Here is a 17,858-nt window from a genome sequence, read left to right as displayed (position 1 = left end):
AGAAAAGAAGAGAGAAGGCTACTCTGGCAGAGCTCTCGTGTTCTTTCTAAAATTACTAGATAGTTCTCTTGTTGGGGCCAGTACGGTATTGGGAGTGGAAGTTTTGACTCAGTTTGGAAGACAATGTGATGGGTGGATTGTAGGAGTCAGTAATAGACTCACGATGGAATACAAAAATCTGTTCCAATGGAGAGTCTGAACTCCTAAGCCTAGGAGTAGAATTGAGCTCTGTGTTAAGATAATAAGTTCAAGTGGGTTTTCATGGGTCTTCCAGGTGTTTTTCTTCCTTTCTAATAGAAATGGGATCTCCATGTACCCATCATCCATCTTCAACAATTAAGCACATTTTGTTAATCCTACTTCCTCTTCATCTATTCACCTTATTTTTTTTTTTCTGGAATATTTAAAAGAGAATCCCAAACATGCAATGTAATATAACTGGGAAATAATTGAGGCTGCATCTCTAAGTAATAAGGAGACTTAAAATTTTCATTCTATAAATAACATTGTTATAATCACACTTAAAAACAATATTCTATAATATTTAACACAGTCTGCCATCAAATTTTCCTTACTGTCTCAAAAATTTTTGTTAGTTGATTGAGTCAAGATCGAAATAAAATTATTCATTGAATTTTACTGTTAATCCCTAAATCCCTTTTAATCTCTTACCAGTCACTGCCCTCCTCCCCCTTTTCATGCCATTTGTTAGTAAGTGAGATTATTCTACCTGTAGATTGTCCAACATTTCAGAGTTGGCTGATTGCTTTTTTGTGTGTTGTTTAATTTACCATCCTATTCTGCAGATTTTCTATAAACTGTCGACAGTTGGCAGCAAACTGTTGATTAGATTTAGATCTTTTTTTTTTTTTTTGGCAAGCATAGTTGATGCTGCATGTACTTCCATACCTCCTGTTGTATTGCATCTGAAGTATATTATGTCTGGTTATCCCACTTTTAGTGATGCTAACATTAATCACAGTTTGAGTTCAGTTGTCAACCTGATCCTTCATTATCAAGTTCCCCATCAAACTCAAACCTGATGGTCTTAGCAGCTATTAGTGACTACTTCTGGATCCATTATCATATTAAGTTGTAAAATAGTAATTTTCTAACTCTGCCATTCCGTTTGCATTTATTAGCTGGGGTTCAGGAAAGGAAAGCATTTCTTCATCACTTATTTGGTTACCTTGAGATAAGATCTATACAGGAAAGGCTGAGGGAAATGTGTGATTCATTCCTTTCTCAGTCTTTTTTTTTTTAACTTTTTTTATTGAGTTATAGTCATTTTACAATGTTGTGTCAAATTCCAGTGTAGATGACAATTTTTCAGTTATACATGAACATAAATATATTCATTGTCACATTTTTTTTTGCTGTGAGCTACCACAACATCTTGTATATATTTCCCTGTACTATACAGTATAATCTTGTTTATCTATTCTACATATGCCTGTCAGTATCTACAAATTTGAACTCCCAGTCTGTCCCTTCCCGCCCCCCTCCCCCTTGGCAACCATAAGTTTGTATTCTATATCTATGAATCTGTTTCTGTTTTGTATTTATGTTTGTTTGGTTTTTTTTTAGATTCCACATATGAGCGATCTCATGTTATTTTTCTTTCTCTTTCTGGCTTACTTCACTTAGAATGCCATTCTCTAGGAACATCCATGTTGCTGCAAATGGTGTTATGTTGTCGGTTTTTATGGCTGAATAGTATTTGTATAAATATACCACATCTTCTTTATCCAGTCATCTGTTGATGGACATTTAGGCTGTTTCCATGTCTTGGCTATTGTAAATAGTGCTGCTATGAACACTGGGGTGCAGGTGTCATCCTGAAGTAGGGTTCCTTCTGGATATATGCCCAGGGGTGGGATTCCTGGGTCATACGGTAAGTCTATTCCTAGTCTTTTGAGGAATCTCCATACTGTTTTCCACAGTGGCTGTACCAAACTGCATTCCCACCAGCAGTAAAGGAGGGTTCCCTTTTCTCCACAGCCTCTCCAGTATTTGTCATTTGTGTACTTTTGAATGATGGCCATTCCGACTGGTGTGAGGTGATATCTCATTGTAGTTTTGATTTGCATTTCCCTGATAATTAGTGATATTGAGCATTTTTTCATGTGCCTATTGATCATTTGTATGTCTCTCTTGGAGAATTGCTTGTTTAGGTCTTCTGCCCATTTTTGGATTGGGTTGTTTGGCTGTTTCTTATTAAGTCGTATGAGCTGCTTATATATTCTGGAGATCAAGCCTTTGTTGGTTTCATTTGCAAAATTTTTCTCCCATTCTGTAGGTTGTCGTTTTGTTTTACTTATGGTTTCCTTTGCTGTGCAGAAGCTTGTAAGTTTCATTAGGTCCCATTTGTTTATTCTTGCTTTTATTTCTATTGCTTGGGTAGATTGCCCTAGGAGAACATTTTTGAGATGTCCTGTCTCAATCTTTAAAATAATGAAAACTCCTAGAAAACTCCAAAGGTGATCAAATATCATAAACTCATGATTTTGTAATATATTTATTTGAATACATGTGTTTCAATCAACACATCTTAAGCCAGTGGATACTTCCTTTAAGTTCCACTGAAAGCCTCACTGCTTTTAAAGAATTATTTTGACATAACTTAATGATAAACTTACAGAGAAGTTCCAAGAATAATACAGAAAGTTAGTATATGTCTTTTTCAAGGTACACCAATTTTTGACATTTTGCCACATTTGTTTTATCACCCTTTCATACGTAAAATCTGTTTTTCAACTTTTTTTCACTTAATATAGTCTGCAGATTATTCCATATCAGTATATGAAGATAATTCCCAATCTTTTTTATAATTGCATAGCACCTTAGTGTGTAGATAGATCATAAAATTTTTAACCAGTCTCATGCTGATGGACATTTGGGTTGTTTTTAGATTTCTGCATTTACAAATAATGCAGCAGTGAATAGCCTTGTGCATTTGTCATTTTGTGTTTTGGGCATAGATTTTTAGAAGTGGAATTGCTGGGCTAAAGAGTAGATAATATGGAATTTTGCTACATTTTGCCTGTTTTAACTCAGGCTGCAACAGACAATACCTCAGACTGAGCAGCTTATAAACAACATATTTATTTCTCAAAGTTCTGGAGGATGGAAGTCCAAGGCCAGGGTGCCATCATGATCGGGTTCCAATGAAAACCTCTTCGGGGCTGCAGTCTGCTGACTTCTAGTGTCCTCATGTGACAGAGTAGAGGGGGGAATTGAGGTCTCTCATGACTTTTATAAGGACACTAATCTCACTCATGAGGGCTCCATCTTCATGACCTTATCTAATCCTGATGACCTCCCAAAGGCCTCACCTAATACCAACACATGGAGTAGGGCAGAGTTTCAGTTTTCATATGTTGAAGAGACACAAACCTTCAGTCTGTAACATTGCCCAACTGTCCCAAGAGGTTGTACCATTTTGCATTCCCATCAAAAATAAACAAGAATACCTTATAGGCTGTTTTTATTAGTTTACCTACTCAGTGTTGTATTAAAAGGTAACACTTGGCCTCAGGTTCTTTTTGGTTCAAATTATGTCTAACATTGAAATATAATGAAAGAAATGAAAAGCTTCTTATTTTTAGTGTGCATGAAAAATGCCTAAAATCCCTTATTAAGTAAGGAAGGATCTAAATAAGAATGAGCCAATCACTTTTGTCGTCCTGATCAGGCAGAAAGTATTGGAAAGGATGTTCTTGTGTGTGCCCTGAGGACAGTTAAGAATTTAAGTAAGCAGGGGTCCTAGAATCTAATAGCATAGGTGTTTCCCAATGAATAGAGGACTCTGTCTCCAAAAGTTTTAGAGCCAGATCGGGGTAAACTATTTTGGACAGTATCTGGTGGATAAATAATTTTGAGCAGGAACAAGATGTGATATTTCATTATTATTTTAGTATCTAGGAAAATTTACGCTATTCACTTTTTTTAAATTGAGGTATAATTGATTAACAATGTTGTATTAGTTTCAGGTGTACAACAAAGTGTTTCAGTTATACATACACGTATTCTTTTTCCGATCCTTTTCCATTACAGGTTATTACAAGATATTGAGTATAATTCCCTGTGCTATACAAAGCTATTCACTTACCGCCAACATTTTAATTTTTGCTTTATTTGTTTTTGCATTTCAAGCTAAGTCATGAATTTAACAATTTTTTACTGTTTTAATATTATAATTTGTTCTGTGAGCTTATTAGCCACAGAAATACTAGCGATGGTATTTCTAGCAATGGTTGGTTTTCAGCCAACAAACTTGAAATATTCGCACAAAATTTAGTTCATTTTCTGAAGTCCACTACTTACCCACTAATTTTATTTCTTAACAGAATATTGAAACAGGAATCAATAATAATCTTAGCGAACACTTTCATGGTGCTTACTATGTGCCAGGAACTAAGTGCTGTATATAATAATTCATTAACTTTTCACCACAACCTTATGAGCTATATCCTATTATTACCTCCATTTTACAGTTAGGAAAGTGGAAATAGAGGGGTTAAGTCATAGGACCAAAGCCACACAACCAGTGAAAGAGCCCAACTTTGGACCCAGTCAGTTTACTTTGTTTCTATACATTTAACTGCCATATACTTGCTTCTCCTTGACAACAAGAAAATCAGTTGAGAACTGATCATAATAAAGATAATCCAGTGGTAATATGATTACATAACCAGGTTCACCTCAAAAGTCTGAAATTCTATTATCTTTTTCCTGTGGGAAGAATGTCAATCCCGAATCAGGGCTTCTGGCACTTCCATAAACTCTCAAGGGACAGGAATTCCTAATCCTTTTTAAAGAAGAGGTGAAGAAAGCAGAGAGGAAGCCAGAAAACATGAGGGTTGTGGATACGACGAAGAAACCCCAGGAATCGATTTACAGACAGAATTTGAGCTGGGTTGTTGTTGGCAGAGAGCATAGCCAACCTCCTCAAAGGCATCACCACTGTATGTTATTCCCAAGCTGTGAGTGTGTATACTGTCATAGAATGGAAGGAAAATGAGACTTGCCTCACCCAAATTACAAAGTAGGTTAGTACTTAAAGGCCAGAAAGTTCAAATGAACTTTCCTTTACATTCTATACTGAGGAGCCTCTGCCACCTAGTGTTCATGTAGAAAATGGCAAGGGTTGGGAATCAGCAATCCTGTCCCTCCACGAGTCCAGGAGTATTAAAGAGAACCTGTCCCCACGGCCCTCTCACTTTACTCTCAAGTTTTTTTCCCTCCTACGAGAATTAGAAAATATTTGATACAATTATTTCTTGTGGATAACTTCAGCTACAATGAATTTCTTTTAAAATCTGCTGGTGTTTGAAATTTGTTTTATCTTTAATTTCAGGATTTGTAGCTTTCTAATGGAAATTAAAAGTGGTTAGGCTTTGGGGTTAGATGTATAGGCAGTAGGACCATACATTGCCCTTGAAATCTCAAGTTGGACAATCTATATTCTCTTTCCTCTACAACCTCCTCCAAGGATGCTAGGCAGCTACTGGGAAAGGAGTGTTTCAAAAACCTCACATCACGGCTAGATGGCTGGGGAAATCTCTGCCCAAGCAGGCTAAGCTTGGTTTGGGAGCTACAAAGCTGGAGCAAGTTAATAGCAGACATACTTTCTCTGCAGCCTGTATGTAATACGTACTCACTATCTATTATTTGCTAGTTGAATTAGAAATGATTTCTGCCCTGGAGATGTGCACGTGTCTAGAATGGGGAAAAGGTGAGTCAATCAATGGTGACTGTACAGAGGGAAGTCCTCTGGCATGTTGAGCTAGCCGTTTCCTTTAAGCTTGCACCTGGTCTCTTCTTGACCTGAGTACAAGTCAGCTCTCCTGAGCTTCCTGCCTTCATCTCCCCTCCTCTCCTTTCCTTCTGCCCTAACATTTCCATATGCGGGGTGTGCAGAATTATTTATTGTTCCCTCAGCCAGCTTTTACAAACCCCCCTCAGCCAGCTTTTTCCTACTCTACCCTTAAAGCAAGCTAATTATGATCAATGTATTTTTTAATTGAAGTATAATCAGTTTACAATGTGTCAATTTCTGGTGTACAGTCATACATACATACATATATACATATTCCTTTTCATATTCTATTTCATTATAGGTTACTATAAAATATTGAATACAGCTCTCTGTGCTATACAGTAGAAAGTTGTTGTTTGTCTATTTTATATATAGTAGTATCTGCAAATCTTGAACTCCCAATTTATCCTTTCCTACTTCCTTTCCCACTGGTAAACCACAAGTTTGTTTTCTATGTTGGTGAGTCTGTGTCTGTTTTGTAAATAAGTTCATTTATGTCCTTTTTTTAAGATTCCACATATAAGTAATATCATATGATATTTTTCTTTCTCTTTCTGGCTGACTTCACTTAGTATGATGATCTCCATTTCCATCCATGTTGATGGACCTTTAAGTTGCTTCCATGTCTTGGTTATTGCATATAGTCCTGCTATGAACACTTTCCTCTAGACGTTTTGTTGTGCTGATTACTTCTATCGTCCCTATGCTGGCCCCCAGGAGTATACATTTCTTTCTCCAAAGTCCCCACTCCTTGGTTCTTGGTTCTCTTCAGCACTATGGAACCAGTCTGGGCTTTTCAAAAAATCTTTACCAGTAGAAACCAATGATTATCATTGGGTGGAGAAATCATGGATGATCACTTTTCTCTTTACACTTTTTTTTGAGTTTACTGAATTCTTTGTGATTTATATATGATTTTTCTTATCATATTAAAATTTAGACTTTACAAAATTCAAAGGGAAAACAAGCAAGTTAGGAACATGTAGCTAAGCATACAACAGCAGGTTTCTAATTCTACCAGGCTGTTGTCTACAAAGCTCATTGGGTCCCCAAGCTCTTGTTCTACACCACATCAGTTTTGAGGGCCCCATCAGAGCAGCTCCCTTTTTAATTTTTAGCGATACTCCTCTTGATACCTTACAGATGTCACTGAGAAAGCAAGGGATGGATTATGGAACTGATTGCTCATTGAGGGTATATAATCTAATACAGATCCTCAGGTAGATATCAGCATATAAAGATATCATCTAGCTACAGAGGCCTCCTCACTTTCTCAATTTCCCAGAGAGGGAACAACAAAGGTTGTTTTCTCTGGGCTCAAATTCTATTTGAAATTAAAGGCTGATAGTTAAACCTGGGCCAGTTGGGTGTGTAGGAACCTGTTAGTACGGCATTGTTAAGATGAACTTTAAAAGCTACGTGATTTTAGCTTTTGATTTTAACAAAGGAAGATGAGAAGAATATAAGTGTTTGCTTAGGTTATGGTTTCATAGTACTAATTGCAGTCATTTTTACAGAAACTGTGTACTTTTCCTGCTTACTTACGGTGCATTATAATTATTGTCAAATAATTAAATGTCATTAAATAATTTAATTATAAAGTTAAAGTGCTGGTATGCTCACACGTACAGCGTTTTGTTTGTGTGTCATAGTAGTCATCTGCTTATATAGTTTGTCTGATCCTACTCTGTGAAGAGTGAACTGGAACCTAGGATTCGCTGTAGTAAGCTTGCCTGTGATAGTCATCTTTAGTTTCGCTTCTTCTTTGATTGGATCAGATCCAGTGACATGGCCTCAGACGTTAAGTCAATCCTAATAATAATGAAAAGCTACTTTGAAGGATACATCTAGGATTATTTGCTAACTTTGAAGGAGAGTCATGTTTCTTTTGCTGCAGAGAAGTTGGAAATTTCTCCTTAAATGTTGGAGATTTCTCCTTAAGTTTGCTTTATTTGTTCTTCATCCCCCTTCGATTGAGGCCAAAGTTTAAAAACCATTTCTGCTCTCCCCGTAGATATAGTTGTGGTTTATGGCCTTTTGATTAAAAATATATTCTGATTATTCCCTCACATCTTTTGCCCCCTCCCCGCCCCAGCATCTGATTTCTCTAAGGGTGTTTAAAGTTATAAAGAATTTTCCATACCCTCACCTTCACATTCTGCAATAATCTTGTTTACTTCATTCTTTTACACCCTTTTTTACTATTTGGTCGAAGGGGATAATTTCTTCTTTCTACTAGGCAACTACCACCATATCAAATACCTATTATCCTTAAATCCTAACCATCTGGGGTCCAGAAGGCATACTTAAATTCCATTACACATTAAATCCATTACTGATTATGAGCTACCGCTTACATAAATAATTTTAAAAAATCTTAAGAGTTCATTAGTGAGAGAGAATCTAGGACACTTGCCTGTACATAAAAGAGGTAGAAAAATACGTTTTTTTATTAGCATGTTCAAGGTAGTCAAGATATTAACAAACATTTTAATCCTCACAACAACCCTGTGAGGTAGGTAAGTCATTGTTTCATGATAAACTAGTATTATTCCAAAAAAGTGCAATTCATAAAAGAATAAATCTGCATTAGGAATAATTTTGTCAATACCATTTATATATATATATATATGCTAATATTTGTTTTTGTATACTCTGATTCATGCAGTAAGGTGTCCCCAGAAAAGTTTCCTCTAAAGCAAATCCTATTTAAATATATGTGGGAAACTATTAAAATAAACTCTGGGGTGAATTTTTAATAAAATAAATCACTATTTTGAGCAAATACTACAAATACTTCTTTTTTACGTAAGATAAAAAGGCATTCTCATCAATGCTGCACCCACATTTATCCATTCTTCAGTAAGTTATCTATGGCACCAAAGCAATGTAAGACTTAATTTATTAAATCAAACTTTAGCAATTTAGTACATGGCAGTGAACTGTGTTGCTGTGTAGAAATCTCCAAATATATTTGCACTCAATCTCAACCCAAAAGCTAGGGTAGACTGTTTACTAAAATGTAAACACTAAAAGAATGATAGATTTTAAAAAAGTATTTCCCCTTGAGAATATTACTTAATTAAGTTTTTTTTCCTTTAAATTGCAAAAGGAAGAGAGATCGTGGGGTCTTTGAAAAGAAACATAATATTCCAATCACTATAAAATTCTGGTGATTTATATTGCAAATCAAAGAAAGCCTCATGCTATCAATTTACTACTAACAGGGGAGCACATGGATGTTACTTCCAAAAATTTAGGTATTTTTTCCTCTGTGCCAATATGACTTACTAGGAAGAGAAATATAGTTGACCCTTGAATAGCACGGGTTTGAACTGTGTGGGCCTACTTTTACATAGATTTTTTTTTTCAATAAATACGTGCTGATCCAAGGTTGTTTGAATCCAATGATGCAGAACCACCAATATAGAGGGCCGACTGTAAAGTTACATGGGGATTTTTGACTGGATGGGCAGTCAGTGCCCCAGCCCTCAAGTTTTTCAAGGGTCAACTGTATTCCCAGGTACCCATTTTCTCCTAAATATATATTTAAAGTACATTTCCATTGTTAAACATTAGTAAACATACAGTATGCCTAATTTTTAAAATAATAGTCTTATCTGTAAAATAAATTTTTAGAGACTTTCCACTACATTTAATTATAAATATTTAGATTAGTTATACAATTGATTTGTAACAATAACTTTAATTAAGCTTGGGAGCTTAGTTAATACTTAAAATCTGCTGGTAGGTTTTTAATAGTTTACCAAGTGGTTAAAATAATTTGCCATTATAAAGCAGTAATTCAAGTCCAGAAAAACATTCTCACCAAAGTATTTTAAGGACTTGCTCCAGGGACACTAGGCAAATCAACAGGTAAAACAGACTAAGCCATCTCGAAGTTGTACATTCAAATCCATACCAGATCCAATAGTGCACTTTGGATTCCAGTGAGGTAGGGCAAATAAATATAGTCAGATACATTTTGAACTGTTAAATTTATATAAACGGAAAACTGACTTGTACCCAGGTTTTATATGGATATCCAGAAAGAAAAACTGAGAATTTAAATGATGAAATATTGTCTTGGATTCAAAGACAGAATTGTAAAAAACCTTTGAGGTACATATAAATAAAAAATACAAAGGCTACAAGATATATTTTATTTCAACATAAAATATGCTTGTATAAAAATAACCCAGGATATAGAAAACAGAAATACAAACATTTTTGCATAGATTCTCGATATAAAACATTTACCTGGGGCTCAACACTAGAAAATACACCTCTGAAACTAACATAGTTGAACTATTTCCTTGGATACCAAGTACATACAAAAAAAAACCCCTTCATCTGGGGGAGCATGGGCAGGAGGGAAAACAATTTAATTTAGCATCAGTCTATATTTATTTCTCTGTTGCTCGAATATAAACCAATGATGACAAGAGAAGAAACTCTGGGGGTTTATTTAACAAAATTAAATTCACATTTCTGAGGCCATCATAGTGCATCCAATGTCCATCAATTTGGAAAGCTGCAGAATAATGGTGTTCCTCTTTGTTAAATAATGTGGCACCTTCCAACAAATACCTGCAAATTAAACGACAAAGTGTAGCCGAGAATCACAATGCTTTGTTCCTAAGAAATTAAGAAAAATGTTTCTTAAATTCTTAACTAAGGACTAAAAAAACAGATTATTTGCATTCTATACTCTGAAAAAGATATCCTTCTGTAAAAATCATGTACTATAATTCGTTATGTGGAGTAAGATGTTTAAGAATTTAAAAAACCTATATCTAATTTAAGAATTTTAAAAAGCATATTTTAACAGGTTAACTCATAACTTGCATGGCTCTATTACAGAAGAGAACACACACAAAGAAACTTCTAAAGGCAAAAAGTTAAAACAACCCTGGGTGTCCTAATTTGCATGTAGATATTTTAATCTAATGATGACAGTAACATTTTATGCTTAAGTGATGACCTCATACTACTCACACTGCTGTGACTTGAAATACAAGTAATAGCCAGCCAGTTTTTACTGACTGTTTTCTGTGACTCAGATACTATCCTAAACACTTCACACGTCCCATCTTATTAAATGCTCACAAAAATGGCACCAGATACTGTCATCTCTGTTTCATAAATAAGAAGATTGATGTGTTACCTGGTTAAGTTACTGGCTCAAAGTCACATAGCTTGTAAGGTGGGGCTGGGATTTGAATCCAATTCTGTCTAGTCTAAGCACCTAACCACTCTGCACACTGCCAGCAACTGACCCCCTGCAGTAGATTCTGATCTCAGTCAGGACACATAAATTTAGAAATAGCTAGGGGATTTTCAACAATATGTATTTCCTTAAGGGCTAGTAAAACTCAAGATGGAATAGCAGAAAAATGTAAGATAAATTTATTTTTTTAAATTGGTTTTCTAAGAATGAACAAAAAACACCTACTTGTGATCAGATAAATCCAAGTAATAGGGTACATATGCCAGATCTTCAGATTTCCAATGCTGCATATTTAAGACAACAAAAGGGGGTGCCCCGTGGCAGAACACTCGTTGGGAAAACTCTCTTAAGCCACCACACCTAAAATTGAAAATAGGCATGAACTTTATTACACTTAAGACAAAGCTGCCTTTATCACTCTGAGTTGTCTTTACTACATAACTAAAATAGTTATGCTTATTATGACTATATTAATATCTTATATACCTAATTCTCAGAGTTTATAAGCAGTGAAATTCTATATATAAGAAATGATTCTTTTAAAACTCCAGGAAAAACTATTTTTATTTAAGCTTATAAAAGCATGTAGTCTTTTGAAGTGATATAAAAATTTTTATTTATAAATACATTTCTTTCTCTAAGCTGGTTTCAAATGGGAATAATGGCAGAAAGGGAGTAATATGACTCTTACAGTCACCTATAGACTGGGTAAAATTCCCGAGTTGCTTCCTTTTGCCATTAGGATGAAGCAAATTCTGTTTTCTTAGTAGTATCAGGTATTAAGCATATGGATCAGAATAAGACAAAGACAATTATACAGTAAAATCTCGATTAACCGGAATGCTCAGGGCACAGCATTTTGGTTAACAAACACTGACTAAACTAAGTTACCAGAAAACCATTATATTTTAGTATTCATTGCAAAAATACACTAGTTCACTTCCTGGATTTAAGTACAATTAAATGAAGGTATTTTATTCTTTCCTTCTTTTGTGATTGATTAGGTGTATGATCATCCTTCCAAATACTGATCTATTTTTGGCCTGGGGGAGGTAATTAGGTTTATTTATTTAGTTATTTTTAATGGAGGTATAAAATTTGTTAAGAGACTGGGATAAAAATGTTCAGCTCCTTTGGATTTGTTGTGTTTTTTTTTAATTATGTTAAACTTTTTGGTTGTCATTTACCTCTTTCTCCTAAATGAGGAGTGCAGGAAAAAATCCAGTTAATTGAGGGTCTCGATTAGCTGGGTTCCGGTTAACCGAGGTTTTATTGTACCTACTCAGCAGTGGGGAAAAAAGAAAAAGCATTTGCTTTGTATTCATCAAGTAACTGCAGTATTATATTCTATACAGTGGTACTGATAATGACAATACAGCATAAAATGGCATAGTAAACTAGGTGTTGAGATTCCAAAAATATTAGGCTTCGTAAATACTTATGAATTGCTATTTCATAAAGTATTAACATCAAAGAGCATAGCTGTCCAGGTTTCTTTATAAAAAAAACAGAAATACTTTCATCTTAAATGTCTATCATATACTCACCCAAGCTCCGCACACAGTTCAATCCTGGAACAGAATAACTCATCCACAGCCAGTCGTATCAAGTTTCCATGTGGAATTTCTTGGGGAGGACTAAAACAATTGCAAAATGAATGTAATAACTGCTTCCACATTTTACATGTAAATACATTATTAGGATAACAAATTTTACGGGTCAGCTCATTATTAGCAAACCACGTATAAACGTATAACCTCTGTTATTCATCTTTGTATTTCTTATTGACAGTAGAGAAAACAGTTGAACTTAAAAAACTCATGCATGCAGCTTTCTAAGAAACATTAAATCTTTCTGTAAACTGATCCTGAAACATGCAACTGTCATTACTTTAAAAATTTCCAAGAGGATTCAACAGAGGGGATTCTGTCTTGGCAGAAAAAAGCAGGACCCCAAATTAGGAGAGCAGCTAATTAGTCACCTGACTCAATGCAATTGTTGGCCTCAGTTTTCTGATTTGTTAAAAACATTTTTTCCTACATACTTCAGAGGTTGTTTTAAATACAGGATTGAAAAACAGGCAAAAGACTTAAAAATTCATTAAGAGAAGCATAAATACTTGTGTTAATAAATGATTGAAAATATTTCAGCATAGTTTCAAAACGTATACAAATTAAAAGATACTTGTTTTTTGGAAACAAGACAAATTTCCGAAACACTTTTTAGTCCATTATCATTCAAAGTAACAGAACTTTTTCCGCTGATGGACATTTCAAAATCAACATCATCATATCAGCAACATAGGAAAATGGACAAGGTGTATTTCAAAACAACAGAGACATTAATTGGTAGACTCTCAAAAGTATAACATATCTTCAGCTTTCCCTAAGTAGCATGATGTTACAATATGAAACTAAATATGCTATATGGAAAATGTGAATTTGTCCAGGTACATAATGTTCATTTCCCAAAGGGAACAATCTAGCTATTTTTCTGGACCACAGAGCCAAATACGCTTTCTGACAACAGTGTGTTTGGGTCTGTTTCCTGTCCTGTTTTTTTCCACTGGCAAGGATCTGTTTTCCAGCTCCTGTCCCCTGGGGACTTTAATGTTTCCCAATACTCTACTAAAGCTTGCCAGTTGGGCTTTCCTGTCATTTACCAGCTTGGAGGTGTGCCTTCTTTTTGAAAGTCAGAATGACTCAGCAGGCTACCAGCACCTTTCCTAGCCAGTGAAAGAGTCTCTGAAATCCATGTACTCTTCAGATATTAGTATTTCATTTTTTGGGGTTTCTGTCTCTAATTATGCCCTGGCCACAATGGGGAGTACTTTCAATCTTCCTGTTCACGTAGAACTAGCTGAGCCGACAGAGATCCACTCACAGAGTGAGATTCCAATGCAGTATTAAGTGTTGTTCAAGAGGTTCAGTTTGTGACACAAGGAATTATCTACATAGTCATATTAGTAAATTCAGAGCAAAACATTTTGCACACTGAATAGTTCATTACTTTACTAGTGAAATAGTTATCAGTTGATTTTGTAAATTCTGAGATGTTTGGATGTAACACAACAGTAACATTTTTGTCATGGGACCTACTAAAGAGTCTTGCATTTGTGTGATTGCTTTATGTGTGTTATTACACAGTCTGTACTTTAAGAAGTATTTTGACTATATCTATCTGCCTATCTATATGTGTCATTCATTATAAAAAAGTATACTTAAAATTTTTTTTAATGTTTAAAATTTTTATTTTTTTAGAGGGGAAAGTAGTTAAGTTTATTGATCTATTTATTTTTAATGCAGGTACTGGGGATTGAACCCAGGACCTGATGCATGCTAAGCAGGTGCTCTACCACTGACCTAAACCCTTCCCCTAGAAGTATGCTATTTTTTGCTAGAAGTGACTAAACAGACGTTAGAGCAACTTACTTTATGTTAATTGTGCGCTGCTGATCTTCCTGCACTCGAGTTGGGCATCGCCAGTTGGAACAGTAACTCTCTTGTATGGTAGACATGAGATTTTCGAGATTTTTTGTAAAATTATCATGCTCATTCCCAAACAAATCAATTATTAATGAAGCTTTATGAACTTCAGATTTATACTGCTGTTTTTCCATCTTGTCCCAAATCCAAAGTAGCTTCACAGTTGTAAAGCTGTAGGTGTCCATTAAATAAAGAAAACAATCCACAAACTCTCTACCTAAATGAAGAGAGAGCTCCCTGGGGAAATTTTCGTTTTCATTGAGAATGACATACAATAACATCAAGAATCCATCGATGGTGCAGGTATTTTTCAGTCTTATTTCAACATAGAGTGGTGTACAGGATACTGCTTTGCGGCCAGCTTTGATAGTAAAAACACCTCCCCAGGGAAGAACAGGCCTCCAAAATGAGCGATCTTGGTTATAGTTATTTTTAATTGATGCTTTGATCTCTTCAAACAGTGTCTTCATCCTGCATTTTCAAAGGTTAAAATAGTACTTGTAAATTTGTGACTTCACATTTTAAATGCATGAGACATATTTAAGTGAGAATAAAGCCATCTAAAGATTCCAATTAAATTTGGTAGATGGGCTCCCAAAGTAACAACAACAACAAAAAAACAATTTGAGCTATCTTTTGGCAATATGCATGATCTCTGGAAAGGCCATTTAAGAAGCTGAAACCTTTTTCTGAAGTACAGATGGTCATTGGATAGGGTTTTATATTAACTGTATTGCAGATTTTATCATTAATAGAGGAAAACACTGTGATAAAAAATCCTGAATAAAAATATAGCTACTGAAAGATACAATCCTAATTTGGTTGCGTGTATTTCTAACGTAAATTTCTTCATTCCTCCAAAATACAAGCTGTGCTTCATTTTCTTGTTAATATGTGTGGTTCCACATATGAAAATGATATAATGGAATTCTTAGTTGGGCTACAGAATAATGGCCAATTGGCTTTGAAAGACAGCATCTGAAGAATAATCAGGAGAACTTAACTGAATAGTAGCACAGCTAATAAAAAAATCATTTCTATGCACTTTGGGATTTTTACCTGCAATTTAAGACCATGCTAGATATCCTGTGATTTTAACTACAGAGGCCATGCTGTGACGATCTGATTCTTGATAATTATCCTGATGCCCCTCTCTGCATGCTTTGGGAATGAACTGAAGTGTCCTCCCTATTTAAAATGGCACCTATATCTCCCCTAGCCTTGAGGATAGCTAAACACTTTTTTAAAAAAATCATTGACAGTATTCTAATAAGCATGTTGGTGTCATCTGTATATAAATAAAGCAAAATTAAAAAAAATTAAAGAATGAGGTCCTAATAAAACTGAACTGAAAAAAATTGCTTTACTTTATTCGGGGCAATCAAATGATTAAACTAAAAACATCACAGGGTTTCCTAATATGTTACTTTAATGGAAAAGTGTTTTTACATGAAAAAGGGAAACATCTGAATAGAAACAGAGGAATTAGTGACTGACATCAGGGTCTTTTGATTATCTTTTCAAGTACCACATCCTCCCAAGCTCAATGCTGCAGATTTTTATTTGTGTGAAAAATTAAGTTCAAACCGACTTTGCAACACTAGCAGACTAAAAATTTCGTTTTATCACACACACACAGAGTATTTTCGACTAGGCAAGATACTGTGGACTCTAAAATATTCAACACTATATTTAGTCTGAAGTGTAGATGTTTATATATAGTTGCTAACATGTCAGCTCTAGTCAACCACTTAGGAATAAGAGGGGGTGGCAATTCTAGAGCCTAGGAAAACACAAACTCAAGTTTCTTCTTAATAGGAACTGACATGTTTAGGAGCATATTTTTAAAAAATCATAGGGCATTTAAATACTTTGAAAATAACTTTATGGTTTGATTGATTTTTGTTGAATTTTAAAGAATTTTGTAGCAAGGTCGTATGATTAAGAGCCTGAGTTCAGATTTCTAAATATTGTATTGGAAAGAAATTATAAATCTCTGTAATATTTCTCAACCAAATTATCTTTTAGACACGACCAAATGAGTAACTATAGCTCTGTAAAGTAATAGTTACACTTCGGGAGAATTAAACTACAAATATATATATAAACTACATACGTGTATTAAAAATATATACACACATAAAATGAAACTAACTTCTTTAGCCTTTTTCTATGGAAAAAAGTGGGGAGGATAAGAGAGAATTGAAAAAAACTACAGGACACCTAGTCTAGCTTCTTCAGTAACGTGATTTTCCCCAAAGTAAATTACAATAAAAATGACTAAAAAAGATGGAGAAATGGCTGCAAACAGCTTTACTTAAAATTGTCTTTAAGTTTGGCCACACCTTCGGAAACATAGTTTAGTTACGCACTGATTTAGAAGCCCTGGAGAAAGTATCCTGCTGGCTTCATTTTCCAGCCTCAACAAGCCCTCTAGTTTCAATAAACCCAGAAAACTCCCCCGACTTCTATTTTCTTGGCAAAACGACACCTTCCTTCTGCGGTCATTTCCACGGGTGACAATCTGTACTCCACGCTGGTCGTGAGGGCCAGTCCATTTGACGAAGGCATTAAGTGCCGGAATCCCTAAGAGCTCGGGGGTCCTAAGTACCCTCCCTAGTCAGCGCCCCGAAATAATCCGGAAAAGGGGCCCGCGCTCCCGCTAGAAGCAGCACGGGTCTCGGTGCAGGGACCCGCGGGGCCCACGGTAGGCGCCCTCCTCCATCCCCTGCACTCCGGCCACGCCCACCCCGCCCCCGGCCCACAGCGCCCGGGAAGGCCTGGCACTGACCGCTGGCCCCGCAGGGCGGCCGGGTCCCCGAACCGGGAAGCGGTGAGAGAGCTGGGTGTCCCCAGCCTGCGTTCGGGCAGCGGCCCCGCAGAGCGCCTGGGACTGCGGGTAATAGGCGGGAGAGCCGGGCATCGGAAGGCGTTCCCACACCGGCCAGTCTCCGTCCACCAGGAAGCCGACTTTTCGTACCTCCCCAGGGACCGAAAACCGCCGGTGCCGCCGCACCCGTCGCCGCCGCCGCTTGCTCATGGAGAGCCCGTGCTGCCGCCGCCGCCGCCGCCTCATCTACTAGCACCGCCGGCTGTCTCGGCTTCCCCGGGCGTGAGCGCCGGGCTCCGGCACGGCCCCCATAGCACCCGCCGCGGCGGGAGCCACAGCAGCTCCAGCGCCCAGGCCCGATCCGACCGGACCCACGGAGCCAGGACCGCGGGACGCGTAGCTTCTTATTACGGAGGAAGATTCGGCCTGACCTCCGCCCCCCCGCCCCCCAGCCCCCAGTGCCCAGTCCCTAGCTGCCTGACGGCGCTGCTG

General features: G+C 36.5%; 1 protein-coding gene across 3 annotated transcripts; it reads right to left on the bottom strand.

Annotated features, from left to right (window-relative positions):
- Positions 1–8,240: 8,240 nt before the first annotated feature.
- On the bottom strand, positions 8,241–17,827 carry C5H14orf28 (chromosome 5 C14orf28 homolog). Of its 3 annotated transcripts, none has more exons than XM_010976952.3 (5): positions 17,328–17,827; positions 14,483–15,007; positions 12,599–12,688; positions 11,277–11,411; positions 8,241–10,411 (listed from the first exon to the last, which is right to left on the bottom strand). In XM_010976952.3, exons 2-5 carry the CDS (start codon positions 15,004–15,006, stop codon positions 10,228–10,230), a joined length of 933 nt encoding a protein of 310 aa, XP_010975254.1. In that variant the 5' UTR covers position 15,007; positions 17,328–17,827; the 3' UTR covers positions 8,241–10,227. The 3 variants fall into 3 exon arrangements, with proteins under 3 accessions (XP_010975254.1, XP_031309510.1, XP_064341990.1); XM_031453650.2 differs by having other exon boundaries at positions 17,517–17,827; XM_064485920.1 differs by lacking the exon at positions 17,328–17,827 and having other exon boundaries at positions 14,483–15,327.
- Positions 17,828–17,858: the final 31 nt, after the last annotated feature.

The sequence above is a fragment of the Camelus dromedarius genome, chromosome 5 (genome assembly GCF_036321535.1).
Source record: "Camelus dromedarius isolate mCamDro1 chromosome 5, mCamDro1.pat, whole genome shotgun sequence".
Lineage (NCBI taxonomy): Eukaryota > Metazoa > Chordata > Mammalia > Artiodactyla > Camelidae > Camelus > Camelus dromedarius.
The sequence above is the reverse complement of the archived record's forward strand: the minus strand, read 5'-3'. Positions and strand labels throughout refer to the sequence as shown.